This window comes from Pundamilia nyererei, unplaced genomic scaffold (genome assembly GCF_000239375.1).
Source record: "Pundamilia nyererei isolate P.nyererei 1_Seehausen unplaced genomic scaffold, PunNye1.0 scaffold00097, whole genome shotgun sequence".
Lineage (NCBI taxonomy): Eukaryota > Metazoa > Chordata > Actinopteri > Cichliformes > Cichlidae > Pundamilia > Pundamilia nyererei.
In genome coordinates this window covers 796,037-823,707 of record NW_005187498.1, presented here as the reverse complement: position 1 = coordinate 823,707, position 27,671 = coordinate 796,037, and the positions used below count along the sequence as shown (strand labels likewise).

The 27,671-nt window shown below is 39.8% G+C and overlaps 1 protein-coding gene across 4 annotated transcripts in view; it reads left to right on the top strand.

The window, feature by feature from the left end:
• The window catches only part of robo3 (roundabout, axon guidance receptor, homolog 3 (Drosophila)), a 167,074-nt gene that overhangs the window by 122,034 nt on the left and 17,369 nt on the right, over positions 1 to 27,671 (top strand). For all 4 annotated transcript variants that reach the window (XM_005740104.1, XM_005740102.1, XM_005740101.1 and 1 more), the window contains 5 exons: positions 8,216 to 8,340; positions 12,332 to 12,503; positions 18,248 to 18,453; positions 25,379 to 25,460; positions 26,342 to 26,510. In XM_005740104.1, the coding sequence (XP_005740161.1) occupies positions 8,216 to 8,340; positions 12,332 to 12,503; positions 18,248 to 18,453; positions 25,379 to 25,460; positions 26,342 to 26,510 (754 nt within the window). The remainder of the gene's footprint in view (positions 1 to 8,215; positions 8,341 to 12,331; positions 12,504 to 18,247; positions 18,454 to 25,378; positions 25,461 to 26,341; positions 26,511 to 27,671) is intronic.

The following is a 27,671-nucleotide window of genomic DNA, read 5'->3' as shown; positions in this document are numbered from 1 at the left end:
CTCTGATTTAGAGCACAAACACTCACCTTTTGAAAAATAAATGGTTATTGCTGATTAATCCACACAACAACAAAAAAAAGAGTTATAAGGCAAAGCAGCCCCTACCATCACACTTCGCCGCCGTATTGGACTGTTTGTGTGACAGCCTTTTCATGAAATGCTGTGCTGTTTTTACATCTGATGTAACGAAATTCAATTCTCATCAGTCCAAAGAGTATTTTTCCAGTAGTCGTGGGGATCATCAAGACGTTTTTGGCGTACATGAATTGGGTTATTGTGTTCTTTTTCGTGAGCTGTGGTTTCACCTTTGAACTCTGCCACAAATGCACTGATGATTACTTACCAAAAGTAAAAATGCCAGCGTTCGGCTTGAACTAAGCAAATGGGGTTTAATGCGTACTCCCATCTCTAAATGTGCCTAATGTTGGGGAATAGAGAAAAAGTGATGAAGAATGAAAAAAACCCTAAAAAAGTGTTCAGTGGAAGAAACATTGAACCACAAAATGTTATGAATTATGAGGTTCTCTACATACCTATTATTTTTATGCAATTCCATTTTTGTCCCATTCACTGTGTAAGGACTGCCTGCTTATTCAAATTCAAATTCAAATTTTATTTGTCACGTACAGTCATACACAGTACGATATGCAGTGAAATGCTTGGACAACTGCTCGTGACCTAAAGAAAACAAAAAAGGAAAAGGCTATGAATAAGATAGGAAATAAATATGAAAAATTAAAAAGGGTAAATTTAACTAGGAAGGAATAAAATATAAATTAAGGTTAAAAATGAAATAACTGTACAACACAAATTAGAATGAAGGGTAAATTTAACTGGGAAGGAATAAGATAAAATATATAAATTAAAGTTGAAAATAGAATAACTGTACAACAAAATACACAATATAGAACTATATAAGAATGTATGAAGAAATATAAATAAATATATACACAATGACAGCAGCTGTACAAGTATTAACCGGAAATGAAGAATATAGTGACCAGTGTTGTGCAAAAAAACAATGTGTGCAAAAACAATGTCCAGAAAGTCCAGTGTGTGTAAGAACCATATGTGTGGGTCAGGACTGTGTGGTGGTGTGATTGAGAGACCGTATCGCCTGCGGGAAGAAGCTCCTCCTCAGTCTCTCTGTGTTGGTCTTCAGGGAGCGGAATCGCTTTCCTGACCTCAGCAGAGAGAACAGTCTGTTGTTGGGATGGCTGAGGTCCTTCACGATCTTCCTGGCCTTGGTCCGGCACCGCCTGCTGTAGATTGAGTGCAGGTCAGGGAGCTCGGAGCGGATGGTGCGCTCAGCTGACCGCACAACCCTCTGTAGAGCTCGTCTGTCCTGCATGGTGCTTGGCCTATTTAAAACTTTACCAGCCTTCCAATTTATATATTGATATTGGACAAATGGGATACAATTCTAGGCACAAACTTCACACTGAATATAAGCACAAATGAGATATATTACAGCTATAATAAATTATGCCCTGGAAATAATCACCTCCTCAATCATCATTTCAGAATGGAAACAGTCTCAGGAATGAAGTCTGTGTACTTAAGTGGGCGTGTGATGTTTCGTAAAAAGGTGAAGCAGCAGCGGCAACAGCACTGGAGTGTGTTTACTCTAGCAGATGCAGAGCTGCATCACCACGGGACTCTGACAGCTGCATGTCACATCTACGCCCCTAGGGAGCGAGGGGTGTGTGTATGATTGTGTTGATACAAGTGCGGATATCTTCAGCGTCTTGCTGAAAATCATATGTCAAGCATGGGTGGGGTGGAGCAGGGGAGGTGAGATGTTTTTGTTGTAAGCACTTTGTTTAGCTTTGCTACGTGAGTGACAGCAGTGGAACACAGTGTGAGTGGGAGCGCAGTGTGTGGGGAACAGCTCAGGCTGACGCTGGTTTGCTTCATCTTGTTTATGAGGATATTCCACTGATGATTTTTACTACCTCCACTGAAAAAAGGCTTTTTCCTGCATTAAAATCACACTTGCTACCTGCTCATTCACCACACTGATCTCCACACCCTTTTTTACCACACCCAATCTTTCTAATTCAGTGCTGACTGAATGAAGTTCGACAGTTTCCATCACTGATGAATAGATAGAACCACTTTATCCACAGTGTAGATGATCTTCATTTCCTGCTTTTCAAAAGCATTTCAAGTTGTTGTTGTTTTTTATTTTTTTGACCCTTTGTTGATGGTACGCTTTTCTGTGAAGCACTTTGGGATTTTTGACTTGAAAGGTGCTATACAAATAACATTTTACTTACTTACTCCTTGTTGTGCTGCAGGCTGGGAAGTGAACAAGAACTACCATCACCTGCTTCTGTCCCATACAGTGGAATTGGAGAGTCACCCAAATCTATTGTTTGTCACACAGTACTTGAAATCTGAAATCTTAGCAGTGCAACCAACACCACAAGTAGATTCAAGTTGTGTGGAAAATCCTTGCTGATTGTAGAGTTATTTTATCAGGGATGGCAGAAGGACTAATTCTGTATATTCCCACTAAAGGAATAGATCCAAATAGATCATGAGTCCAGTAATATCTGTATATATAGTTCCCCCATATCATGAAATTCAAGGAATTGACTAAACCTTTTGGAAATTTTTCATTAATATTTTTACTCCGGTCGCGGCAGATGGCCCCGCCCCTCCCTGAGCCTGGTTCTACCGGAGGTTTCTTCCTGTTAAAAGGGAGTTTTTCCTTCCCACTGTCACCAAAGTGCTTGCTTACAGGGGGTCATGTGATTGTTGAGTTTTTCTCTGTATGTATTGTTGAGGGTCTACCTTACAATATAAAGTGCCTTGAGGTGACTGTTGCTGTGATTTGGAGCTGTACAAGTAAAACTGAATTGAATAAAAAGCTACAAATCCGAGCACGTTTGACTATTGGAGGAGCTCTGTGGGTTTGGAGGACATATGCTGATCACTTGCAGGAAACCTTTATAATGTTCGCTCCATCCAATTACATGCCCTTTATCTTATGGCATCATCTTATTGTTTTAGGAAGATTTGGCAAACTTATATAAATTTGCTAAATTTTCTAGACCTCCAGGGTTCCCATGTCAACGTTAATTAAACTCAACTTAAAGAATGAAGTTAAAACAAGTCAAATACCTCAAAATTAAACATTATTTCTGATCTGTAAGAGAACATTTACAACCATCCACAAACATTCAATGACACCAAGCAATTTACATGTAGACTAGACTTTCCTCCTTGAGTGTTGCATTTCTTTTCATAAAAGCTGTGGAAAGCTACACTACAGCCTGATGTCTATTTTTACTTCCCTCTTGGCATATTAGCTTTGTTATCTGTTCTACAGTTCTGGCAGTATACGCAGCATACAAAAGAAGTCTGCAAGATCCTTTGAGTTCCTATCTTAAGTGTTGCATTCTGTATTTAGAAATTTCCCAATGTACCTCCCAGACACCGACAGCAACAGTTAGCAGTATGCGGTGCTTAATGTGTGCTGGCTCTGTGTTTCATAAAATTAGTAAATGAACATACCGTGGTATTTTAGAAGTCGAGTCAGTTTAAGGCACAGCAAAAATTAACTTACCAAAAAAAAAACCCCTGCATCTCTGAAAGTTAAATTATTATAAGAGTGACATGCAGGCATTGTTCCCTCTTGTTTTTCATCTATATTTCAGCTGCTCTGTTACAATCCATACTCCCATTTCAATCCCATTTGAGGATGCTAATGTATCTCCCTGCCCTAAATCTAAGGCTCAGTGTCTTGCCGGGTGCACCCATTATTGCTAATTATTTATTACAGCTTCAGGCAATGTGCCGGCTTGCCTCCTCAAATCAAACACTGTTATTCTCTAGACACGGCTGTGTAGTGGGCCAAAAACAGCATTTTAATAGCTCAAATTCCTAGTTGTCAGTGTATTTGGGTCAAAGTTACGACGTTGTGTCAGGTGTGAGGAGAAAACGTTCAGGTGTTGACATGTTTTTGTTAAATACCCTGCTGAGAAGTGCACAAGCATATTTTTCTATGTATTTTCATTACGTGTATGTGCACAAGCATGGATATGAATTACATAAGAAGTGAGCATTATACAGTGTTTCTTTAATATTTCAGGCCTTGCATCAGCTGCGACAGGAGGCCTGTCCTTGAGGTAACTGGAGAGTGGAGGCAGATGGTCCCATGTCACTTGCTGACAAAAACCAGGGGTGTATGTTTGGGCATTAACCTTTAGGGTTAGCAAAGGGCTGGAAGTTTGATCCCAGGACATGACCCTGACTAGCTCAGCCAAGACCCCCCGTTAGCTGTAATTTATCCCGCAGTTGACACACGGATGTCCTCCTGCTGTGCGGAGGGGCCCGTGGTGGAAGCAGTTTTAAAAGTGCATAAGTTGTATACAAGGCATGAAATTAAGCTTGCACATGCACATCTGAGGCAAGTGATTAGGGGGAGCAGGCGGGTCAGTGGGAGAGATTGGGAATGTTTCAGCTCTTCACACTCTGCTGCTATTTATTTTTGTTTCTGCTGCTTTCTCCTCATCTGAGATAGTTAATGTCTGGAAACATTTCTCAAAGTATATGTTGGGCTGTGTTTGAACACAGGAGCTGACTTTAAAAAGCAACGTTTGTGAGTCCCAGCAATGTAACCAAACAAAGCTTTTTCCTCCCCCAGAACATCAGTCAGTGGAAGAAAATTTGAGGAAAAGACGTTATTTTATGTTTACTTCAGTATTCTAAGGAGGATATATGTAGTGGATTAGGAGTTTCTTTATTCTGGATTTTTTCCTTTCATGGAGAAACAGTAGAAGGACATTAGTTATTTATTCTGTCTTTCACTGTGACTGTTAAGTGTTTTTTACTGTTACTTTCTTCTCCGTTCCATAGGCTCTCCTCCTCCCCATCTTTCTCCTTCTTTGTGTTTCTCTCAAAGCTAATAGAGAGTCAGAATTAAAGTGAAGCAGGAGATCAGGTGGGAAGATGAGAAATCAATTAGGCCCGGTGCATCATTATGCATTCACACCCCCCTCTGTGGAGGAAGGACTGTCATTTTGCTACAGAATCAATAGAAATCAAAGATGCGTGTGTCTTTGTGGATGAACGCGTGCACACACAGTGGCATGGTGCAGCAATGAGAAAGCGAGACAGCTTACCATTTATTTGCAGTCCCTTATCCCCCTTGCCCTCCATCTGTGTTCAAAGATGTCTGATGCTCAGAATCAGAATGGTGACCCACAAACCTGGATTCAGGCTCCTGTGGGGTCTGGGCTGACCTTTTTGATGGGCTGTTTGCTGTAGTGTGGGATAAACAGTCAAGCCATCTAGATTAGGCAATAACCATCAATTTATCAAACACAAAAAGCCAAACAAATCAAGGACTGTTATGGTCGCTCGTCGTAGACACAGCTAGGTACTCGACTGAAAACCTGCAGATTCTCTCATTAAAGTCACATTCTGTTTTCCTTTTTGTATCTGATAAATGTAGTAGATATATTGAAATGGAGAATGAGAGTGGGTGGATAGTTTTCATTTATTGTCTGTTATAAGTGCCGATATTGATATATCAGGAAATGACTAATATTGGCCAATATATCAGCCCTGCAGATGAAGACAGAATGTCATTAAATCGATAAATATATGGGCTTTCACATAAAAATGTATAAAAACAAGACAAATGTTCTCTTTTTCAATTGTTCAGATTAGCATGTGTGGCTAACATGTCTGGTTGAATGAATTTACAAAGTTTAAGCAGTGGTTTTGCTAATAGCCACCTTCATTTTTCATGTATATTTTTAATATAACGGTCAAACATTTTTATTAGAGCTCTGATTTGATTTATTATGTATATTTAATACGTTTTTTAAAATCAGTTTTATTAGTCCTGTTTTTCTGAGTCCAGAAAACATGTGGTCACCACAGGACAGTCACACTACAGGCATGATTTTATAGAATATCATCCACTATTGGAGATTAAACAACAGAAAGTATTTAAAATGGGCTTAGCCCTAAACATCTGCAGCAGTAATATTAATTCATATAACAGTGGTGGGGAACCACCACATGTCAGCTTATAGTAACTATATAGTAAAATAGTAAATATTTATTTAACTCCAGAAGTAATAATATTTTATAATTCTTTAATAATAATAATAAAAATAATACATTTTATTTAATAATAATAATAATAATAATAATAATAATAATGGATACTTTATTGATCCCCATGGGGAAATTACTTGTTTTTCTCTGCATTTGACCCATTCACTCAGTGAAGCAGTGGGCAGCCCACTAAGCAGGCGCCCGGGGAGCAGTGTGTAGGGACGGTACCTTGCTCAGGGGTACCTCAGGGTAGCCGTTAGGTGGATTCGAACCGCCGACCTTCCGATCATGGGGTGACCACTTTACCTACTGAGCTATCCCTGAATCTATCCCTTATATGTGCCTTATATGTGCCTTTAAAGACCCTCGAGGTACAATAAAATAAAAACACAAGGTAAACAAAAAATGAAAACAAGTATGAAAGTATAAAAGCTAAATAAGGTAAAATAGAGTAAGGTGGAGTCATGATGAAGGGTATGCAATTCTAAATAGATGGGTTTTAGGACACAGTTCAAAAGTAGAGAGAGAGTTTGTAGTCCGGAGATCTGGTGGGAGTGCATCCAAAGCCTCGGGGCAGAACAACTAAAGGCTCTGAGTCTTATTGTAGTCAGGCGAGCAGGTGGAGCAGACAAAAGGGAAGCTGGAGAAGAGCGGAGGGTACGAGGGGGTGAGTACATATGGAGAACATCAGATAAATATGGAGGAGCGAGGTTATGAAGCGCTTTGAAAGTAAGAAACAAGATCTTGAAATTGACACGGAGGTGAATTAGAAGCCAATGGTGTTATATGTTCAGTAGATCTCATTCTGGATATAATACGAGCAGCTGTATTTTGAACAAACTGCAGTTTATGGAGAGATTTACGAGGTAAACCATAGAGAAGAGAGTTAATCTAAACGAGATGTGATAAGAGCATTGACAAGTATGGCGGTACTGTTAAAGGAATTAAAAGAGGCAGCACAAAAAGGGCACGTTTCATTCTGGCTAAATTTGTCACCTAATGCCACTGAATAATCCAAGAAAAATACGACAGTTTATTCTGTGTTACTATGCATTGCATTTAATCGCCTGTCAATTAAATAAAGTCCTAACCACTAAGTATGGTATTCTTATAACGTTGAGTTGATGCTCAACACAAGCATAAAGTTATGAAGTTATGATTTGTTTAATCACACAGAGCAGGGCTGCCCTACCAGTGTTTGCCAGATGATGTTAGCTACAGTAGCTATGTTTAGCTCATGCATCAAAGGTTTAGTTAATATTACATGAGCTAATGTGGCTAATGTGTCCAGCTGTTTCTTTGGATTAAAATGAATTCATTTGAAAATAAATGTTTTAATGTAACAAAAACCTTTAATGCATTATCTCAGCTAGAACCATGATTTCTGCCTCAGTCACGTCAGGTAGATTTTCAGTGGTGGTAAAGCTTCCCATGAGCCCACCACATTTCATGATGACATCAAACTGCATCTTTTAGTATTGCTTTGATTCTCAGACCCCGAGAGAAATGACATTGTGGGTTTAATGTCATTTCTCTACTGTCTTTGTTTACTGTCACTGTCTCTAAAATATTTTATTCTCTTGTGCCTTGACTGTTTGAAAGCTGTCATGGAATCAGGCGTTAGTGTTTATTGATGATTTGACTGTTGATAGAAATGCATGTAATGAATTTTGAAGTGTATAGTGCTAATTGAGTTTCTCAAAAGAACTGGGATGTTCTTCAACGGCCAAATCAGTCGCCTGATCTCAACCCAACAGAGCATGCTTTTGCATTATTAAATACAAAACCGAATGCAGAAAGACCCACAAACAAGCAACAAGCAGGTGGCTACAGTAAAGGCCACTCAAGGCTCAAGACAGGAAACACAACATTTGGTGAAGTCAGTGGGTTCTAGGCTTCAGGTATAGCCTTCGGGTGTATTTACATTTAAATTTATGGGGCTGTGTGTAAAAGTTGTTGTAATTCTTAAGTAGTTCATGCAAAACTTTTGTTAAATGTCTTGAATTAGAATAACTTTTGTGAATTAATGTTATGAATTCATTTTTTCAATGTCTGTACTTCAGTCACATATTGATAAAATAATGGCACATAATGACTGGATTTCAACATTTTTTTTTTTCTGAATTATGTGTTGCAGTGCCTCCTCAGATTGTGGTTCGACCGCGGGACCAGATCACAACTCCAGGTCGTACCGTAACCTTCCTCTGTGGCACCAAAGGAAACCCTCCGCCAGCCGTCTTCTGGCAAAAAGAAGGCAGCCAGGTGGGAAACGTTCCATGATTTTGTTTACAGTAGTTATGAAACATACTCTAATGAGTCTTTATTATAAAGATTTAATAGGCTTGTTTATGTACAGTTTATGTAAAGTCAAAACATTAGCTGTTTTCCACATTTCAGTACCAGTACTGGCCCCCAAACATCACAAAGCCTTTAATTACCAAGTACATACAGACCTTTACTTTTAACTCCAAGGGATTTGGTGCTAACAGTACTATGTGCATTTTTTAAACCTTTTTCTTTCAAAAAAGTTGATTTTAAGCTATCTGAAAATGTGCTGCACAATAACATCAGCATAAAATAAAGAAAAACCTACAGGTGAATTGCATCATCACAAGCAGGGCTCTGGTAAAGAGGGAAACAGTAAACTCTCATATTATAATGTGCTATAGATACATTACTTTTTCTTATATTTATTTTACCCAATTTAAAGTAAATCCCAATATAACTTCACACAACTTTTACATTTTTTAAATTTAAAAGAACACCTGACGAGATCAAAAAAGTGCTTTAAATGAGCCTTTATAGGATTTTAATTACCGACTCTGTTTGCATGCTACTTTGCTACATGTGCTTTGAAGAGAGCCAACATTTCCTTTCCTTGTCATGGTCTCTGCTTTTATCATCCTTCGCTGTGTGCTGTAGTTTACTGCCAGAGTGACTCTCTCTCGCTCTCTCTCTCTCTCTCTCTCACACACACACACACACACACACACACACACACACACACACACACACACACTCACACTTACACTTTCCCATCATCCACACAGTGTATTATTTACCAAAGACCTGCACGTTTTCAGATGTGTTGAGACGTGTATGTGTTTGTGGGAGAGTCACCCTGTGATAAGCATTGCAGCCTGTTGGAATGCACTGAAAGGCCTGATGAGACTGCGTGGGTGCCTGTAGCTTGGCTTCCAGGTACAGATTAGGGAAACAGGGGGGTGGCAGGGTAGGATGGAGAATGTGTGGGAGAGGGAGAACGAGTGTGGAGGCGAGAGATAAAGCAGAGAAAGCATGGAAGACGAGGAGAAGGAAGAGAAGAAGAATGTGGGTAACTTGTTCGAAATTTTGGCCCCGCTTTCAGTGAAATGCTGAGATTTTACTGGGTTTACACAGTGATATATGACAAAGAAAAGTAGAAATGAAGGGAGGTGTTTGTCATTTATTATTGCACAATAACACAGGCTAAGTGTCTAAGGCTCATTGTGAATCAACCTGTTCTCACTCTATATGCTATCACAGCACGGGTTACCTTGTATTGCAATGCGTATATATACTTTTTTTAACTGATCACCTGAGAAAGATACCATGTGATCACAGGAAGATGTCCTTTTTGTAAAAGAATGCATTTGAACTCTACGGATAATCTTTTTCTAAACCTAATGAAGTACTTTTGGCCCCCAAATCTAATCAAACATGACAACAAAAGTACTTATTATATTGTATCTCATACAGGGAGTGCAGAATTATTAGGCAAGTTGTATTTTTGGGGGATAATTTTATTATTGAACAACAACCATGTTCTCAATGAACCCAAAAAACTCATTAATATCAAAGCTGAATGTTTTTGGAAGTAGTTTTTAGTTAGTTTTTAGTTTTAGCTATTTTAGGGGGATATCTGTGTGTGCAGGTGACTATTACTGAGCATAATTATTAGGCAACTTAACAAAAAACAAATATATACCCATTTCAATTATTTATTTTTACCAGTGAAACCAATATAACATCTCCACATTCACAAATATACATTTCTGACATTCAAAAACAAAACAAAAACAAATCAGCGACCAATATAGCCACCTTTCTTTGCAAGGACACTCAAAAGCCTGCCATCCATGGATTCTGTCAGTGTTTTGATCTGTTCACCATCAACATTGCGTGCAGCAGCAACCACAGCCTCCCAGACACTGTTCAGAGAGGTGCACTGTTTTCCCTCCTTGTAAATCTCACATTTGATGATGGACCACAGGTTCTCAATGGGGTTCAGATCAGGTGAACAAGGAGGCCATGTCATTAGTTTTTCTTCTTTTATACCCTTTCTTGCCAGCCACGCTGTGGAGTACTTGGACGCGTGTGATGGAGCATTGTCCTGCATGGAAATCATGTTTTTCTTGAAGGATGCAGACTTCTTCCTGTACCACTGCTTGAAGAAGGTGTCTTCCAGAAACTGGCAGTAGGACTGGGAGTTGAGCTTGACTCCATCCTCAACCCGAAAAGATCCCACAAGCTCATCTTTGATGATACCAGCCCAAACCAGTACTCCACCTCCACCTTGCTGGCGTCTGAGTGGGACTGGAGCTCTCTGCCCTTTACCAATCCAGCCACGGGCCCATCCATCTGGCCCATCAAGACTCACTCTCATTTCATCTGTCCATAAAACCTTAGAAAAACCAGTCTTGAGATATTTCTTGGCCCAGTCTTGACGTTTCAGCTTGTGTGTCTTGTTCAGTGGTGGTCGTCTTTCAGCCTTTCTTACCTTGGCCATGTCTCTGAGTATTGCACACCTTGTGCTTTTGGGCACTCCAGTGATGTTGCAGCTCTGAAATATGGCCAAACTGGTGGCAAGTGGCATCTTGGCAGCTGCACGCTTGACTTTTCTCAGTTCATGGGCAGTAATTTTGCACCTTGGTTTTTCCACACGCTTCTTGCGACCCTGTTGACTATTTTGAATGAAACGCTTGATTGTTCGATGATCACGCTTCAGAAGCTTTGCAATTTTGAGACTGCTGCATCCCTCTGCAAGATATCTCACTATTTTTGACTTTTCTGAGCCTGTCAAGTCCTTCTTTTGACCCATTTTGCCAAAGGAAAGGACGTTGCCTAATAATTATGCACACCTGATATTAGACCACACCCCTTCTCATTACAGAGATGCACATCACCTAATATGCTTAATTGGTAGTAGGCTTTCGAGCCTATACAGCTTGGAGTAAGACAACATGCATGAAGAGGATGATGTGGACAAAATACTCATTTGCCTAATAATTCTGCACTCCCTGTATTTGATATTTGATACTTCATTATTTGGTAGTATGACTTGGTTCTGAGACCTCTGGACCTTTCTTGACATTTTGTCGCATTTTCATGAGAAATGGGGAGCATGGGAGCTTTTCCCCCTTCCCACCCTGTTTGTCGGCGGCAGCTCAAAATGTGTGCATCCAACCTTACTGCACAAGAAGATGAATTCTGATTTTTTTATGCCCTATATCATATTTTTGAGTCATCGGCTAATGTGCAGAGCTTGACTTTTTCACCTGCCTGAGCAGAAAAAAAGCAGAATTACAATTAAAATTAAAATTAAAACAGAAATAGCAGCATGGTGGTTAGCACTGTTGTCTCACAGCTAGCAAGTCTTGAGTTCACCAGCAGGCCAAGGTCTTTCTGTGTGGAGTTTGCATATTCTCCCTGTGTTTGCATGGGTTCTCTCCGGGCACTCTGGCTTCCTCCCACAGTCCAAAGACATGCATTTAGTGGGGAAAGGTTAACTGGAAACTCTAAATTGCCTAGAGGTGCAAATGAGGGTATGAATGTGAGTGCAAATGGTTGTCTGTTTCTATGTGTTATCCCTGCAACAGACTGTGTTAGACCTGTCCAGGGTAAACCCTGCCTCTCGCCCTGAGGCTCCAGCACAAGGCTCCAAAAACCTTTCAAACTTCTCAGCTTGTCCTTCACTCATTTTCATTCCAGTCCTTGTACTCGAGTATTTTCAAAGTACTCTTCGTATGTTAAGCCAGTTAACACTGACATATGAATCATAAAAATGGCACATAATGCATGAGATGAAGCAGTTTTGTGTCTATGCAAAACAGGCAACTTGGAAAAGATCCTATTTAAATTGTGTTTTTAAGACACTTCGCATAAAATTGTTGAATGGTTGCTTGATAGTTTCACAACTTGCCATTTTAATGTTGGCCCTGTTTCAGCCCACATAAAATAATGAAACGACTCCTGTGGTCATTTTCTTCTCCAGATCTTGCTGTTCCCTGTCCAGGAGCCATCACAGTCAGGACGATTCACAGTGTCACTGAGTGGTGAGCTGACCATCAATGATGTCCAAGTTGAAGACTCTGGCTATTACATCTGCCAGGCCATCAGCGTGGCTGGAAGCATCCTGACCAAAGCCCTGCTCGAGGTAGAAAGTGGTGAGTATAGAAATATGAGATCATAGCTCACAGTATAAACAAATTAAACTTAATGGTGACAGCTAAATTATATATGGAGAAAAACTAGACTATCTCAATCCTTTCATATTGATTCAGTCTCCATTTTCTGTTCAAAATCAGTGTTTTTCTTGGCTTCGGGTATTTATACATAGAGTCAAGATCTAAGTTTAGTTAAAATGACATCTTGACATCATAACAATCACTGTCCTACAAAGTAATATAATTAGAAAACCTATATGCTTTCCAAGAAAATGTAGCTGTGAGAGGACACGACTGAACAAAAGAGCAGCAGAAATTGACATATGGTAACTGTGCACATATCACTGACACTTGTGCATCCAGTTTAACCCAATACTTTAAGAACTCTGAGGAAAAAAAGTGCTGAAGTTAACAATGTGTCATATTTGACGTTGTCTTGTTACATTGTTTTCAGATTCTGATTTGATTAATCATTCTTCACGACCATGCCCCACATGTGCACCAGTAGAAGTACGAAAAAGTTGTCATCCATCTTAAATTAAACATCCTTTTTTCCCAAATAAACAAACAGCAGGAGCCTTATCTGATGTAATCAAAAGGGACATATGATGATAGTTCTATGCAAATAACCTTGCTGCAACATATGCTCTCCTCGCTGCATCCTTTCCAGTGTGGCAGTAAACAGGGATTTTGTTCAGCTCCATCTAGACTAACTCCTGTGTTGGGTGTGTTCACATTTCCAGTTTAGCTTCAGTTAGCTGATGATATCAGAGCTTTCGACGGCTCAGAATACAAATGAGGGTATACAACGTGACTGTGGGCCAGTGGTAAATAGTAAGGTTCTATTTTGGGGTATCATGTTGTGGGTTTGTGTTCAACTTGTTCCACTTCTATTTATAAATGTGCAGGAATTTACTTGGCTTATCTAAACTGATCATAACTCAGTTGCTAGTTGGCAACACGTGTGCCATCCTGTTTACATTTGAGCTTGAGCCTACAGCCGTGCAGCTGTGGAGCACACCCATATATGACTATGACTTTCTCTGAGATCACCGTCTATGGCTTCAACACAGATGTAATGAGGCAGTGTGATAATTTGCAGGTGACAGACCCACATGCAAACTCCCAAGGCTGACTGAATATTTATATATATATTTTTGTTAAGGTCAGATGCCAAGGACAAAATTCACAAAGGAAACCAAACAAGTCCAGACGCCCCAAGAATAACTGAGAAAGCATGAGAGAGATTATGCAAAATGAGACAGGACTATTTATACGCACACTGAGGCCAGTCAGGGGGAGTGGACGCAGCTGGGGAAAACATAACATGAGTGTAGTCTGGATAACAATAGTAGTGGGGAAGCAACACAAACGGAAATGAAAATTAAATTCTGCAAGCACAGCTGTCAACTTGTCAAACTAAAATGTAACAACAACTAAAGGCTCCAAATACTAAGATCCAAATATGATAAACAAAAATTCTAAAGAGATACAAGAACCTAAACGTTAATAATAAATTCCACAAATACTCAACTGGAAGTGAAAGACGGAAACGCTCAGCCTGATATAATTATGATGATAATCATTACAAACCACACAGGCAAGGAGGACTTAAAAATAACACAGTCCAAAACAAACCCTCAAATCAATGGAAAATTTAACTCAAACTATTGATAAAAATGTGAGCTCATTTTTATCTCCTCTTCCTGTAAGCTTCTTCCCCTTCACCACACCTTTGACTAGGGATGGGTACCGGTGTCCGGTGCCATGATGGCACCGGTTCTGACATAAACGGTAGTAACCAGACCGAAAAGCAGCGCACATTTCGGTGCTTTATTTCGGTGCTTTTTTTTCCTGAGCTGTGATACACTTTAGATTCTAGCCAATCATTTTACGTTTCCCAGGATAGTAGGCGGGACCAGGTACGTACGTTCTGTTAGAGCAGAGCTACAGATTAAAAATGTCCAAGGCGAAGCGGTCAAAAGTCTGGCTGTACTTCACAGCAAAAGATGCAAACTCAGCAGCAACAAGTGCTTTAAGCTGATACTGTGATACTGTCAAAGGAGGTAACACCTCGAATCTGATGAAACACCTGGCGACGCATAGCGTTTTTTTAAAAGCCCAGAAATGATAGCTTGCTGCAAGACCTCACACCGTGCACGTCGGGTGGGTTGCCAGTTATCGGACCGGAGCAACATCCCCCAAAAACCCGAAGAGGAGAGTCCTGGCCCCTAGCCCTGCCAGTGTAGCAGAAATGATGAGGATATTGATGCAGCAGCAGCCGTTCTTCTCTGCGTGAGGAGCTTAATGTTGTTCGAGTGTAATTTACGTTGAGTAGGCTAACCACGTTATTACATTAATGCATGTAAGGTAAACTAGCAAACATCATCATAGCTACATGCGGCTGTCCTCTTGTTTGATAGCAGATGCTCCCTTCACCCTGGCCAAAAAGGCTAAAATGACCAAAGAAAAAGTGGGAAACAGCTGAACATGAGAGGTTTTTGGACAAAGTTTGTGTTCTCCATTCTTTAAGCACCGGTTCGAGCACCGTTTAAGCACCGGCACCATTTCAAAAGTACCGGTTTGGCACCGGTATCGGATAAAACCTAAACGATACCCATCCCTACCTTTGACAATAAAACCTTCTGTTATCTCTCATTTAGAGACAATGAATCAGTGAAGCTGTTCAGCACACGTCTTCATTTCAAAGAGTCAAAAGGGTGTGAGAATCAATTTGCCTGCATGCATAGCCACACATCCACATTCCCAAAAGTGGCCTCGTAGATGAGGGAGATTTGAGTCTAATAATCTAATCTAACCTAATCTAATGACTTTAGCTTTCATTGCTGGATGAGATGGAGATATAAAGAACATGCTTGTCAGTATTTTGTCTTTAACAAACCAACTCATGAAATATTCAACAGATAAATTATGCAATTAAATATTCTTTAAATAATATCTATACTTTAACTGGTTTAAAGTTATTGAAAATATCTTACGTTGCATGGTTACCTAAAGACATTTAAAATCCAATATAAAAATTCATTCAGCCACTACTCGGTGCGAAGCAGCGGTCCATGACTGACAGGAGGTCACTCTAGCCACACATTCCTGCCTGAGACAAATCTGTGCCATTGATTTGCATGTTGAAGTGGAGCAGCAGCAGAGAAAGGTAACCTGAGAGCCTTTGGCAGTAAATGTTCTCTTATAGTGATACTTTACATTCCACATGAGAGAAAATGTGGTTTCATGGGTCAGTATGAACATCTGTAACCCCGAGATTACACAGTGTGTTTTTCTCTGTGACTTTGGTTTCATTATAACTGCTTTCAGAAACCAAAGTAGACCTCAGAGAGAAATATCACCTACAGCTGGCACTGTAATATATACAAAGACAAACCCTGTTGATGAGGCATTTTCTTCTGGTCGAAGGTCACCTTTAAATGACAATATTTGATGTTACATTTATTTTGAAAGAATTCATATCAAATAAGAGACAACATGCATTGTCCATTATTGAGAATCATAATTCTGTGTTAGCCTGTGACAATGTCCTGCATATTCACTATTCCAAACTTTATCTGTTTTCAAAAAGCTTATCAGGTTATCAGATCAGAGAAATCATGTTGGCATAGGGTGTCACAGTTTGCACTGGCAGACTGTGTGGAGAGAGGAGGAGGACCTAAATGCAGACATTTAGAGCGAATCTATAATTTAACAAAGGGCGATCCGTTTATTTGTGGCTGGGGAAAAGGTACCAAAAAAAAGACAGATTAACACTAAGGCAAAACTAATTAGAGCTAAACTGTGAGAAACTAAATGCTAAACACAAGAGACCAAGAACATAAAACCCTGAACATGATGAAAACCTGGAAACATGGAGGCATGGAAACATGACATGAACTCAACAGACCAACAGACAAGGAATGAATGAAAACACACAGATTAAATGCACACAGGAGGTGATCAGGGGAAGTGGAAACACATGGGGAAACAGCTGATTAGAATAAATATAATGACACTACAGGGGAAGTGAAACCAAACACAATGAACATGGAACACCAGCCCTCTTCAGAATAAAACGGGAAGCATAATGAGATGCAGACATGCCATTACGAGCTTGACAACATAGGACACGCAGACATGAAACACATGAAGGGCGAGGGAGACTTAAACACAGGGGTGAAGACACAAGGAGAATCTAATAAGCAATAAAGTATGGCAGGGCAACATCGGGCAAAATAGAAATGAACTTAGATAAGCTGATGAACATCAAAATAAAATAAAACTCAAAGTGCTGGGTCAAATGACCCAGGATCGGAACGCACAGACTCTGAATAGAGCCAGCCTAAAACCAGGAACTCTCATGTTGTCAGGTGATAGTGCAAACAACTGCTTCACCATTCTCACAGTGCCTTAATTGCCTCTTGGGGATAAATAAAGTCTTTCTGATTCTTTCTGATGAAAAAACCCATATAATGTCACATCAGATTACTTGCAAAAAATTTAAGCTATCTAAAGCAAAATTAGATCTCATTTTTATTTTTAATGTAATGGCATCTTTGGAAATTTCAATAGTTGTGTTTGTTTGTCTTGCTGCTTAGAAGATCTATACCAGTCTCTTGTGTCAATGGTGATGATGATGAAGCCAATGAAAAGTGTGGATTCACCTTAGTTTACTACTAAACTGCAGTACTGTGTGTGGTTCTGGAAACTTTTTCTTGTCGAATTGCCACAAATCTAACAAAGACTCTAGACCCAAAACTCAACATTTACTAATAATGTCGTCATAGTAGACAAGTAAATAATAATAATACTGTTTGAAATCTCTGTAATATTTGTTGTTTGTTGATTTGGTGTGTTGTTGGACGAGTCTGGCAACGCATCAAAATTATTTGGACATCTGAGAATAGTAATTTTTACTTTTTGAAAGGCTCCGTCAAAAGATTGTTCTTTCACAGATCCTCTACACGTAAAAGTATAAAGAGCTTGCAACACCAGTAATTATAGTAGTTTTATTGAACACTGAAACAAACTTATATGTCCGTCTCATTGTCTTAGACATGACTATCTGTAGATTTCTACTTTCTGCAGAACACAGAGACAGACAATGATAGATCACAAAGATCCTTTGAATAATGACAATAAACTTTCTGCTACTTTCGTGATGGTAGGCAGTGGGACAGTTTATGAAGTTTGTTTTCTGAAGTTTCAACTGCTATAATATTGTGGTTTTTGGTGCAAGAAGTGAAGCTAGGTTAATAAATTAATAAACTGGATTGATAGACATTTGGCCTGATGAAATACCTGCTAATTATTGGTTATATTAAGTATCACACAGAAAAACCAGGGGAAATTGTGAAATTGAAGGCACCAATACCACAAACATGGTCAAGAGGTTAAGTTCTAGCCGGCTTTATAAGCTTTCACCTGTCAGTCAAGCAACTGTGTCCGCAATTTGAAATCAAGTGTTTAACTTTTAAAAAATCCCTCTGGAATTATTTTTACAGACCTATAAAAATACTTTTTCTTCTGTTAAATTGAGCATTTTACCCAGGGAGCAAAATCTTAGGTGTCATTACATATAAAATGATTTAGATGTTTGCGTCCTTTCGAATACTTTCTAGGCTTTTGATCATTTGCATTTATGCTAGATAAAGTGTAGTGGTGCAAACGCTTCAGTAGTGAAGTAATCACCTTTGGTTCAAATCCCATCCTTATGTGAATGTTCTATGTTCCTACAGCACCTTCAGACCGGGTCCCTCCCATCATCCGCCAAGGACCAGCCAATCACACATTAGCTCCTGGATCCATGGCTCAGTTACACTGTCACATCATGGGCAACCCCATGCCCAGCATACAATGGGAAAAAGACGGCCAAAGGATCCTGGGAAATGATGGTCGAATCAGCTTGATGGAAAATGGAACTTTTCAGATCACCAACCTCCAGGTACTGGAATAAGACTCATACTCTTACATTCATTTGCTGTTTAATAACAATACAAATATAGTGCGTTTCATTTTTTTCCAATCCCATGTTAACGAAGCTGTTTGCTTTTTAAACTCGCGGCTTTTCTATGATGACATTCAGCAGTGTGTATTTTATAGTCCCTGTAATCCCACCACACTCATTAAAATGTATCCACTGTCTGCATGTATCAGTATTAGCACATCAAACATGATGTAGTTTACAGAAGATAAACCTAATCCAAGAGATAAAACAACAGCTTTAATTCCAGGAAAGTATGAAGCATTTAAACAGAGGACAATTTTACGGTTGACTCAGACGATGAGTTTTTATGAGTGGAGGAGAGGTGGGGAACATTGAGGTGTGATCAACATGACAATGAGCGTGTGAGGCCATTAGCGGTCGTTAGCGCCGTCTTACTCCATGCTAATGAAATCTATTCTGCCCAGAATTCCCTCCTGGGTACGAAGCAGCACCTGAGGTCACCGCAGCCTCGAAGAGACTCGAGGAGGCGTGCGCATTAATTGATTGTGGGTTCTCAATGATTAACGATCGCTGAGACTTGTAATTAAATCCTCAATGCATCAGTACAAGTGAGGACTGGATGAATAAAAGAGAGGGCTAGAAACTGAGAAACAGGGGTGAGGGAGAGGATAGAAGCAGAAATAGCTGAGACTCAGAGGCCTAAAGTACATTTTAAGATGCATTTGTGTCATGGTGGAATAAAAGGAAATGTCTTGACAGCTGAGAGCACCATCTTGGAAGTGCTCAGCCTTTGGAACTCATTTGAAGCTGTCAGACAGCATGTTGAAGTTCTCATCAGACTTCAATTCATTTTGATCTGGAACATCAAAACCAATGGTATTTATGGCCTAAGACTGCAGGAACAAGATCACAGAATTACACATAAAAATTATTCATTTTGAAATGTTGTTCCATAAACTTAAGAAGATGCCTTGTCAGTGATGTCATACATTTTTTTGTGGAGTCCATCACTAACACAAGGAATCAAGACCCAGAGTCATGTCGAAATCCATCGTCTGTGTTGCTGTACAGGCAAGTGGTTTGAGCTGTAATGACGGTAGAAAAAATCCCAAAATACAGTCATCCAAGCAGCTCTCCTGCTTTGAACTAACATCCTATCATTTAGTGCACAGGCTCGTCATCTTATAATATTAATTTGTAGAGAATTTACCTGTAGAGTCGATAAAGTGCATTGAAAAGAAAGTTGTTTCATTTTGATTATGTTAGCATGACAGCATGTGAATATTTAACCCAGCTGTCACTAAACAGGATGTAGATCTGATATATAATATGTTTTATAGGTCTTTGGTAACGAACTAAAGGTCTGGGTAAATGTTTAACCCAGTAATGGTTAAGTAATCCAGGATTTTTGCTTATGAAAGTAGATATCTTGACATTTCGGCAACAAATACAAAGACAAAATAATTATTTTGACATTGAAGTTTGGATTTAAAAAAAACACATTTTGTATTGGACACTAAAATTTTAGTAGCAGATCATTCAGATCACATACGTTGTGAGATGGGATTCAGTAGGTGCCCACCCACATCCACACTGGAACCACCGACAAGAGTTTTTGACATGCTTTAAGCCATACTCCCTCTCAGTGTCTCAGAAAAACCCAATAACTTTTCATTCTGTTCTATTTACATGCTGCCTAATAATGTGTTTAAAAGATGCCATTGTGACAGGAAGTAATGCTATTTGTTACATCATAGCTTCATTGCTACATTGATAATCCATCAGCTATAAAGATATTTCATTCATTGCCACAAATGTCAACACATTTTATCAACATAGTCCAGTTCCATCAAATGTCCCATAAATGAAATGCAGTCGGTTTGAAAGGAACCTGTTACTGATGACGATGATGATGATGATGATGATGATGATGAAAAACAGAACAGGGGACATATCAGCTCTGGGTGCTGCAGCACCTGCCACTATATATCTCAAGGGACTCGGCTATAAGTCTTCTCATGTAGGCTAACCAAGCGGCACACACTGTGGTTAAACATCCATTTGACCCATGGCATAGGATTATAAGAGATTCAATTCAAATAAAGTCTTTTAGATAATCCCCAAAGTTTGATTCTCTTCATCTGGACGCTGCGTTTTCAGTGGGAGAAACGTTTCGTCACTCATCCAAGTGACTTCTTCAGTCTCAGCTGACTGCAGGTTTCTCCAACCTTATAAACACTACATTTGCATAATGACTGAAACCAGCCCACTGAAGGAACAATGGGCTGGGAGGTCATTTCCTTCATCATTATTATATTATTATCATTAATATGCAAATTCCCATGACCATAGAAGTCACCTGGATGAGTGAGAAAACGTTTCTCCCACTGAAAACGCTGCGTCCAGATGAAGAGAATCAAACTTTGGGGATTTACTTACCTGGATGATTGAGCATGCATCAAGATGTTTTAGATAATGGGACTAAACTGCTTTGTTGTTGGTGATATTTTTTATTATACAAGGATTGGCTGTGGACAATGTGTCAAAGCAATGAAAAGAAGTTGCTAAGAAACAGATTTTCTTTTTCTTAATAATATATATTAAAATAGGTAAAGGCAAATGTTTACAATGCTTTTTCAGTGATTGATTTTTTTTTGTTGCCATCTACACTGACAATTGTTAAACCTGGGATTCATAATGCTCATTTTAAAAAGCTCTTCTATGAATTAGCTCTAAAGTCTAAACATATTAAATACCAAAATAAGCATAACCTTTAAAATGGACAAACAATGAAATCAGACATTTAACTCAGTATAAATAAGTCAATTTCCGCTGTGCCCCTGGAGTAGGACAGATGGTCTGTTTGTTCCTTGTACCCTGGCAATGAGGAGATGCCATTATCCTGGGATCTCTGCCAGACACACTCTATCGTTGTCCGTCACTTTGGTGCCAAGACTCCCAGGCCAGACGGGACGTGTATGTGTGTGTGTGTGTATGGCGCTGCTAAATCGTAGCAGGCCGTGGGGTACGTTATAGGGGCTACTAATGTTAGATAAATAAGGAAGCGAAACAGGTGAAGGCCAACAAAGCCTGGGGAGTGTGAGAAGGACTACATGGACACAGCTAAACAGATTTCTGGAAGTAATCAGATTATAGCAGGAAATCAAATTCCTATGTTGACTTTAAATCCCGGCATACACGCGTTATAGTTGATAATCAGATTTTCCTTCTGCACACACCCAAAAATAGGCTCTGACATCATTATCACCCTTCTGGCTGCTGATGTGCAGGATGTTCATGCTGGTGCTTTTGGGATGGGGTGCAGGTGGAGGGTAAATGAAAAAGGCACCAATGTTCACATTGCTCTGTAGGACTGCCAGATTATTTCTGCAAATTGTATTAAAAAATTTCTCAAAGATCAAATATGTGCTATTTAAAGCATAAAAAATAAACATTGACATGTGCCTTCTTTAGGATTGGCGCTCCTCCCTTCTGCTCTCCTCTTACCTCATACATTTTTTAGAAATGTGTTTTGCGCGCTTGCCCAAAGCTGCCAGCCTTGATTAATAGTCAGGTGTCCCAGCTATTTACCCCACCCACCCTCTGTGCGGAGTCCCTATCCACCGATCAAATGCTACCATCTGGGGGCCCCCTTTTTCCCCTCAGACAGACGCACAAGCCGGCCTACAGGTCAACTCAAGGTCAGGGCCTCTAGAAAGAGGAGAGATGAGTCACCCTGAGCAGGAGGGGAGAGGGACTGAGCGTGTGCACAGTGATCAGCGAGGCATTAGGTGTGAGAGGTTCTGCCGTCCACATCTTCTGCATAATGTGAAAGGTTTTCATTGCAAGTAAAATGAGCTGATGTGGCAGAATAAGTGAGTAAGGGAAGGCTGATTGTGTTTGCAGTGGATTTATCAATTGCCATGTAAATTGATGAACTACTGAAACATCTCACAGCAAGCAGCTGAAAAACTAACTGCAACCACACACACACACACACACACACACACACACACACACACACACACACACACACACACACCTGGAAATAATTATGTATAGAGCCAGGAGGCCTCGTAGGCGTAACTTATATTAACCACAGTCTTTTGTCTTCATCATTTATTGCAAACTGAGCTGTGACACATGGAGTTTTAAATGTGTGTTAATGCAAATAGTTTGTTTGACATATTTTCTCACATAAAAGCACGTATTACCTCTTTCCCATCAATACAGTAAGGGAGCAGAGGGTAGTTGCCTTCTGAGGTTGCAGCCCAAGAAGCCCTGACATTATAAGCACTCTTTCTTCACCAATAGGAGCGCTAACATGACCTAATAGCCAGCTGGAATTTGGCACAGTAACAACTACAACAACATCAATAAGACTTTTTTTTTTTTTGGAGCTGTGTGTTTGCTCTGTGTCGTAGGTTTATGATGAAAACGGAGAAACATGCTTTTATGCTTTTTTAATATATAGGTTTAATAGTTGCTAGTGCTGCAAAAGTATATTATTACTTACACCAATCAATTCACATCAGTAGTGTGCTACAGACCTATCCTGGTGTCAGAGCTAACAGGAAATTTAAGACACCTGGTGATGTAGATTCCTCTGATCTAGAAGGACTTTGTGTTATTTACCAGCATGTATGCTATTTGATTAGCCAAGTGGTGGGTGCTCCGTTTACTTAAGTACACATCTCAGTATGTTATGGCTCACACACAGTAAATGTTCCCACCCCTTTCTTGATGTTTTAGCACTGTTTAACACTAACACTGAACATGAGATGATTTTTAACAGAATGAATTAAATGAATTAGTGGTCAACCTGAAGGGATAAAGTTTAAGTAAGTAAAAAGCATGTTTAGAGGCACTGCTCTTGCAAACTGCTGCTACCTTTAGTGTCACAGTGAAAGACCCCCTAGCAGCTCCTTCTTGTAAGCAATTTCACAGCCCACCTAGCTTTTGGCTTGCTTTTCCAAAAACTTAATAGTATTCAGCTAAACACACACTCGTACACACAGGCACATTTATCACACACTTCTTAATTACATCTGCTCATAGCCTGTCCAGAATGCTAAGTAGCTGTTGAGTAGAAAGACTGGTGCCTCAGACATTTCTAGACCTCTAGCTGGTCATTAAAATTCTGTCCTTTGATCCTTTGCTTTAACTCTCCTCCTTAGATGAGAAACATAAAAGCCACCAGCTTGACTTTAGCTTTGACTTCAGATAGGTCCACTGAGATTCTATCATTTATGGAGGAAAATAAAATAACTGCATTTGACAACATCTCTGAAGTAGAAGTTAATTAAAACAGATGTTATGTTGAGGTAGCCTAATCAGAATGGAGATTGTCATGTGTAAGTGATTCCTGGGAGAAACAGATTTTTAATATACTGTTATGACGAATAAAAGCAGAACAAGATAAACACATTGTAAATATTATTTCAAGTGCCTTAACAGAAATGTGATTTTTTTTAAGGTATTGAACTGTAGATGATAAATCTTGTAGGATGTCACTATAGGTCTAAACAATACTAATGAACTCCATCTGAATTACCATGTGGCCCATGTGCCTTTAAACTTCATCTGTGAGTTGTTCCATCAATCAGCACACCAGTGACTCTGTGCTGCTGTCAGAAGTAGATGTCATTAAAAGAATCACAGCATTCAGACATGAGCGTTCTTCCAAGAATCTCATGACATATGAATGTGTTGGTGTTATGACTCACTCAGTACTCTTAATTTTGGAAAAGTTGTAACAGCTGTCTCACTTACAGTAACAATCGTGTTGGATTTTCAACACATCATTAGTATGAATGTTGGTCAAAGGGCAGAAGCTTCCTCTAAAGACTCGAGGCATCTGCAGACTTTTGAGGACGTGCTGGTGCTGCTCTAAAACATAATTAAGTGGCATGTTTAATGGGCATGCTGTGTTTTATTTTGAAACTTCATTTATTTGTCTGCGCTTTTATTGTGTCTCACTTGCTGCCCTCTTCATCTGCTCTGGGTAGTTTAGTATGGCTTTCTTTGGAAACGTGCTGTGGCACGTCTGCTAGAATGGCAGCCTTGGCCTTGGCCTTGGGTATCATCAGCCAGTGTAACAGACAACACATGGGTAAAGCTAGCCTCCAGGCTGTCTCTGCCAGAATGAGACTGTAGCTGAAAACAGACTTAGATGCTTTTTATAGTTGTTCTTAATAGTGGATGAATCACATTTTAGTATTTCTTAGGTCTTTGATGACAGATTGTTCTGTGGCAACACTAATATGAACTAATGTTGAACTAAACTAGTTTAGCCTTATAGTAATATAAAGGCGGAGAGCCAGGAATTTGAAAACAGTGCCTTCAGATAAGTTTATTTAAGTATATTTCATATCTCCTTTTATGTTGGCACACCACAACAGCTTGTCCAAGCACAATGAGTCAGCAACATGGGGCGAAAGGTTTCCAATCTTCCTCTTGGTACCTGAATAAAAACAAGAGTGGCACTAAGTGACCCAGGTCCGAATGAGAGAAAGCCACCTGTACAGCAGATTGATGAAGGTAGCAATTTTCTATATTCTACTTTTCAAAAGGTCTTTAGGGATGAATATACACAAAGCTAAAAGAAGGTTCATCTTTCTTAGACATATAGCCACAAATGGGAGCTGCATGATGCTACAAGTTGACAGTAATAAGCACATTTTTCTGCACTGTGAAAGTGCATTGAAGGTATAGTTACCTGGTTGGCTTTGCATTAATAAAATCTCCCTGCTCCAAAAGCTTTGCATCCACACCAACTTCCAACTGCTCAGCACTCTCTCTGCAAACAATCTGTTTGGAGAGATATGACATTTAGTCTCAATCACTGGTAATGGGTGCATTACCACAGTATCACACACACGCATGCACAATAAACTAATGATACACGTTTTACTGTTGCCAGGAAACAGACTCTGGGGTTTACACCTGCCTGGCTAGCAGCTCCAGCGGAGAGACGAGCTGGAGTGGAGTGCTCACAGTCAAAGGTAAATTGTCTCTGTGTGATTTAAATACATGCAAATGGAAGCTCTATGAAGTGTCTGCATATAACACAGAGATGCTACATGTGACGAGAAAGAAAATGTCCATGTATATGAAGTGCTGTTTAAAAAAGTAATGCTGATTGTCACTTGTTAAATGTCTCCTTATTAAATGTGGGCAACTTAAAATTCATCAGCTGTGACTGAGTGTAGGATGTGTGACTTCACTGTAAAAAGCCAGAGTGTAGGTAGTGTTCCTCATGTCTGTGTAATTGCTTAAATGAAACAAGTAGCTGGGTCTAATTAAAGCACTTAGCCCCTGCTGTTCCTGAGCCAACTGCAAATCTAAATGTCAGTAATTGTATGCATGTGAATCCTGGGGTGAAGAGAAAGGACAAGAGAGGTAAAGCAAAGGTGAGAATATGCTGATGACCAAATTTGGGGTGCAAATGTGAGATATCATCTGTCTTAAAACACCCCATTTATTTAAGTGCTTTGTGTGGCTCTGCCCTTTTTTACTTTCTCTGCAGTGGCGCAGGCATTGGCACATAAAATATTTCAAGCAGTAAAAGATTTGTTTATATGACATTAAATGAAGCCTTTAACGACTTAACAAGCTACTCTGATAACACCTAAGTCTGTTATTTGACTATTAGTGTCAGAACAGTTGACTCGGGTGTAACAGCAAAATCACAAAGTCTGTTAGAAGTGAGGAGCTCCACCTGCGGCGATGAGGATGCTAATGCTCAGTCAACATTAGTGGGACTACAGAGAGGACGTAATGAAACAGTAGCACTAAAGCCAGCTGTTATAATTAGATGTGCACTATTCTCTTCCACCTTTCCTGCTACTCCTCCTTCTTCCTGTTTGCTTCCCTTTCCATTCAGAGAGCGCAGACGTGTCGGTAGCTCAGGCCACTGAACCCTTCCAGCTGCCAGGCCCGCCACATAAGCCCATAGTCACGGATGTGTCCAAGAACAGTGTCTCTCTGACCTGGCAACCCAATGCCCATGAGGGAGGAGCCGCTGTCACCTCCTACATCATTGAGGCCTTCAGGTAAGTTGACATTGCTATGTTAATCCAGAGCTCTTCATTTCTCTTATACTTTTTGCACTTCTCACCTGTGGTTGTGTGTCAGGATGTAGAGTGGGTTATCTACCAATCAGAAGGTTGGTGGTTTGATACCTGGCTCTGTATTGCGAAGTATACTTGTGCAAGATACTGAATCTCAAGTAGGCCCCGATGCAGCAATCAGTGAGTGTGTGAATTTCAGAAAAGAGCGTTTTTTATCATTGTGTTTGTGTGAATGAAGTTTGAAATTAAAAAATGCTTTGAGTGCTCAGTTACAGTAGAAAAGTGCTATATAAGTACAAGTGCATTTACATTTGTCGTCTTTATTTAACAGTTTTAGGATTTTTTTCTGCAGAAGCCGTGCTCCTTTTGGAACCAAGAAATACTAAATACTAGTTTCTTTAATGTGACTCCAACTTAAACTGAGTAATAATCTGGAAATAATAATATTATTAATTTGATGACAAGTTGCTGATAAGTCGCTAAAAAACACCTTGACACCATAACAACCTAAAATAATATTGTCTTTTCTCTTGTGGCTTATGTAAATCTGAGTGGGCCTCCACAGAACCCTACAGGTATCTTCACCTGAGCAGAGGTCAGCCTTGGATTAATTAGACCCAGAATAGATTTAGCTAAACAGGGCGGGTGGTTCGGAAGGAAGCCTCTAGATGAAGATAGGCAAATGAAATATGTCCTGCCAATTTGATAAAGATGGGGACACCGGCAGCGCTTAATCAGATCCAGACGTCCACTGTGTCCCATGGCAACGCCTGAACATTTCAGAATAAAGCAAACGGATTTTCTCTAAAGCAGCTGGAGGGGACCACAGGGATGTTTACAATAACATTTCCTTGCCTGAGGCTTGTTTGTAGGAGCACTAGTATGTCTGCTTATGCCATATGTGGTATGTAATAGGGTTTATTTAATGCACAAAGGCACACTTTCCATTTTCCTGCTGATGCTGTATCGATTTTGTCTTCTGTACACCTGTGTGAACTCTCTTCCACCATAAAGTTGCCTTGAAGCCAGTACTCAGGGTGTTGTGCTCACACACGCACACACACACACGCCACACACACATCCAGACACACACACGTGTGTGTATTCATATCCTTGTGGGGACATCTCATTGACATAATGCTT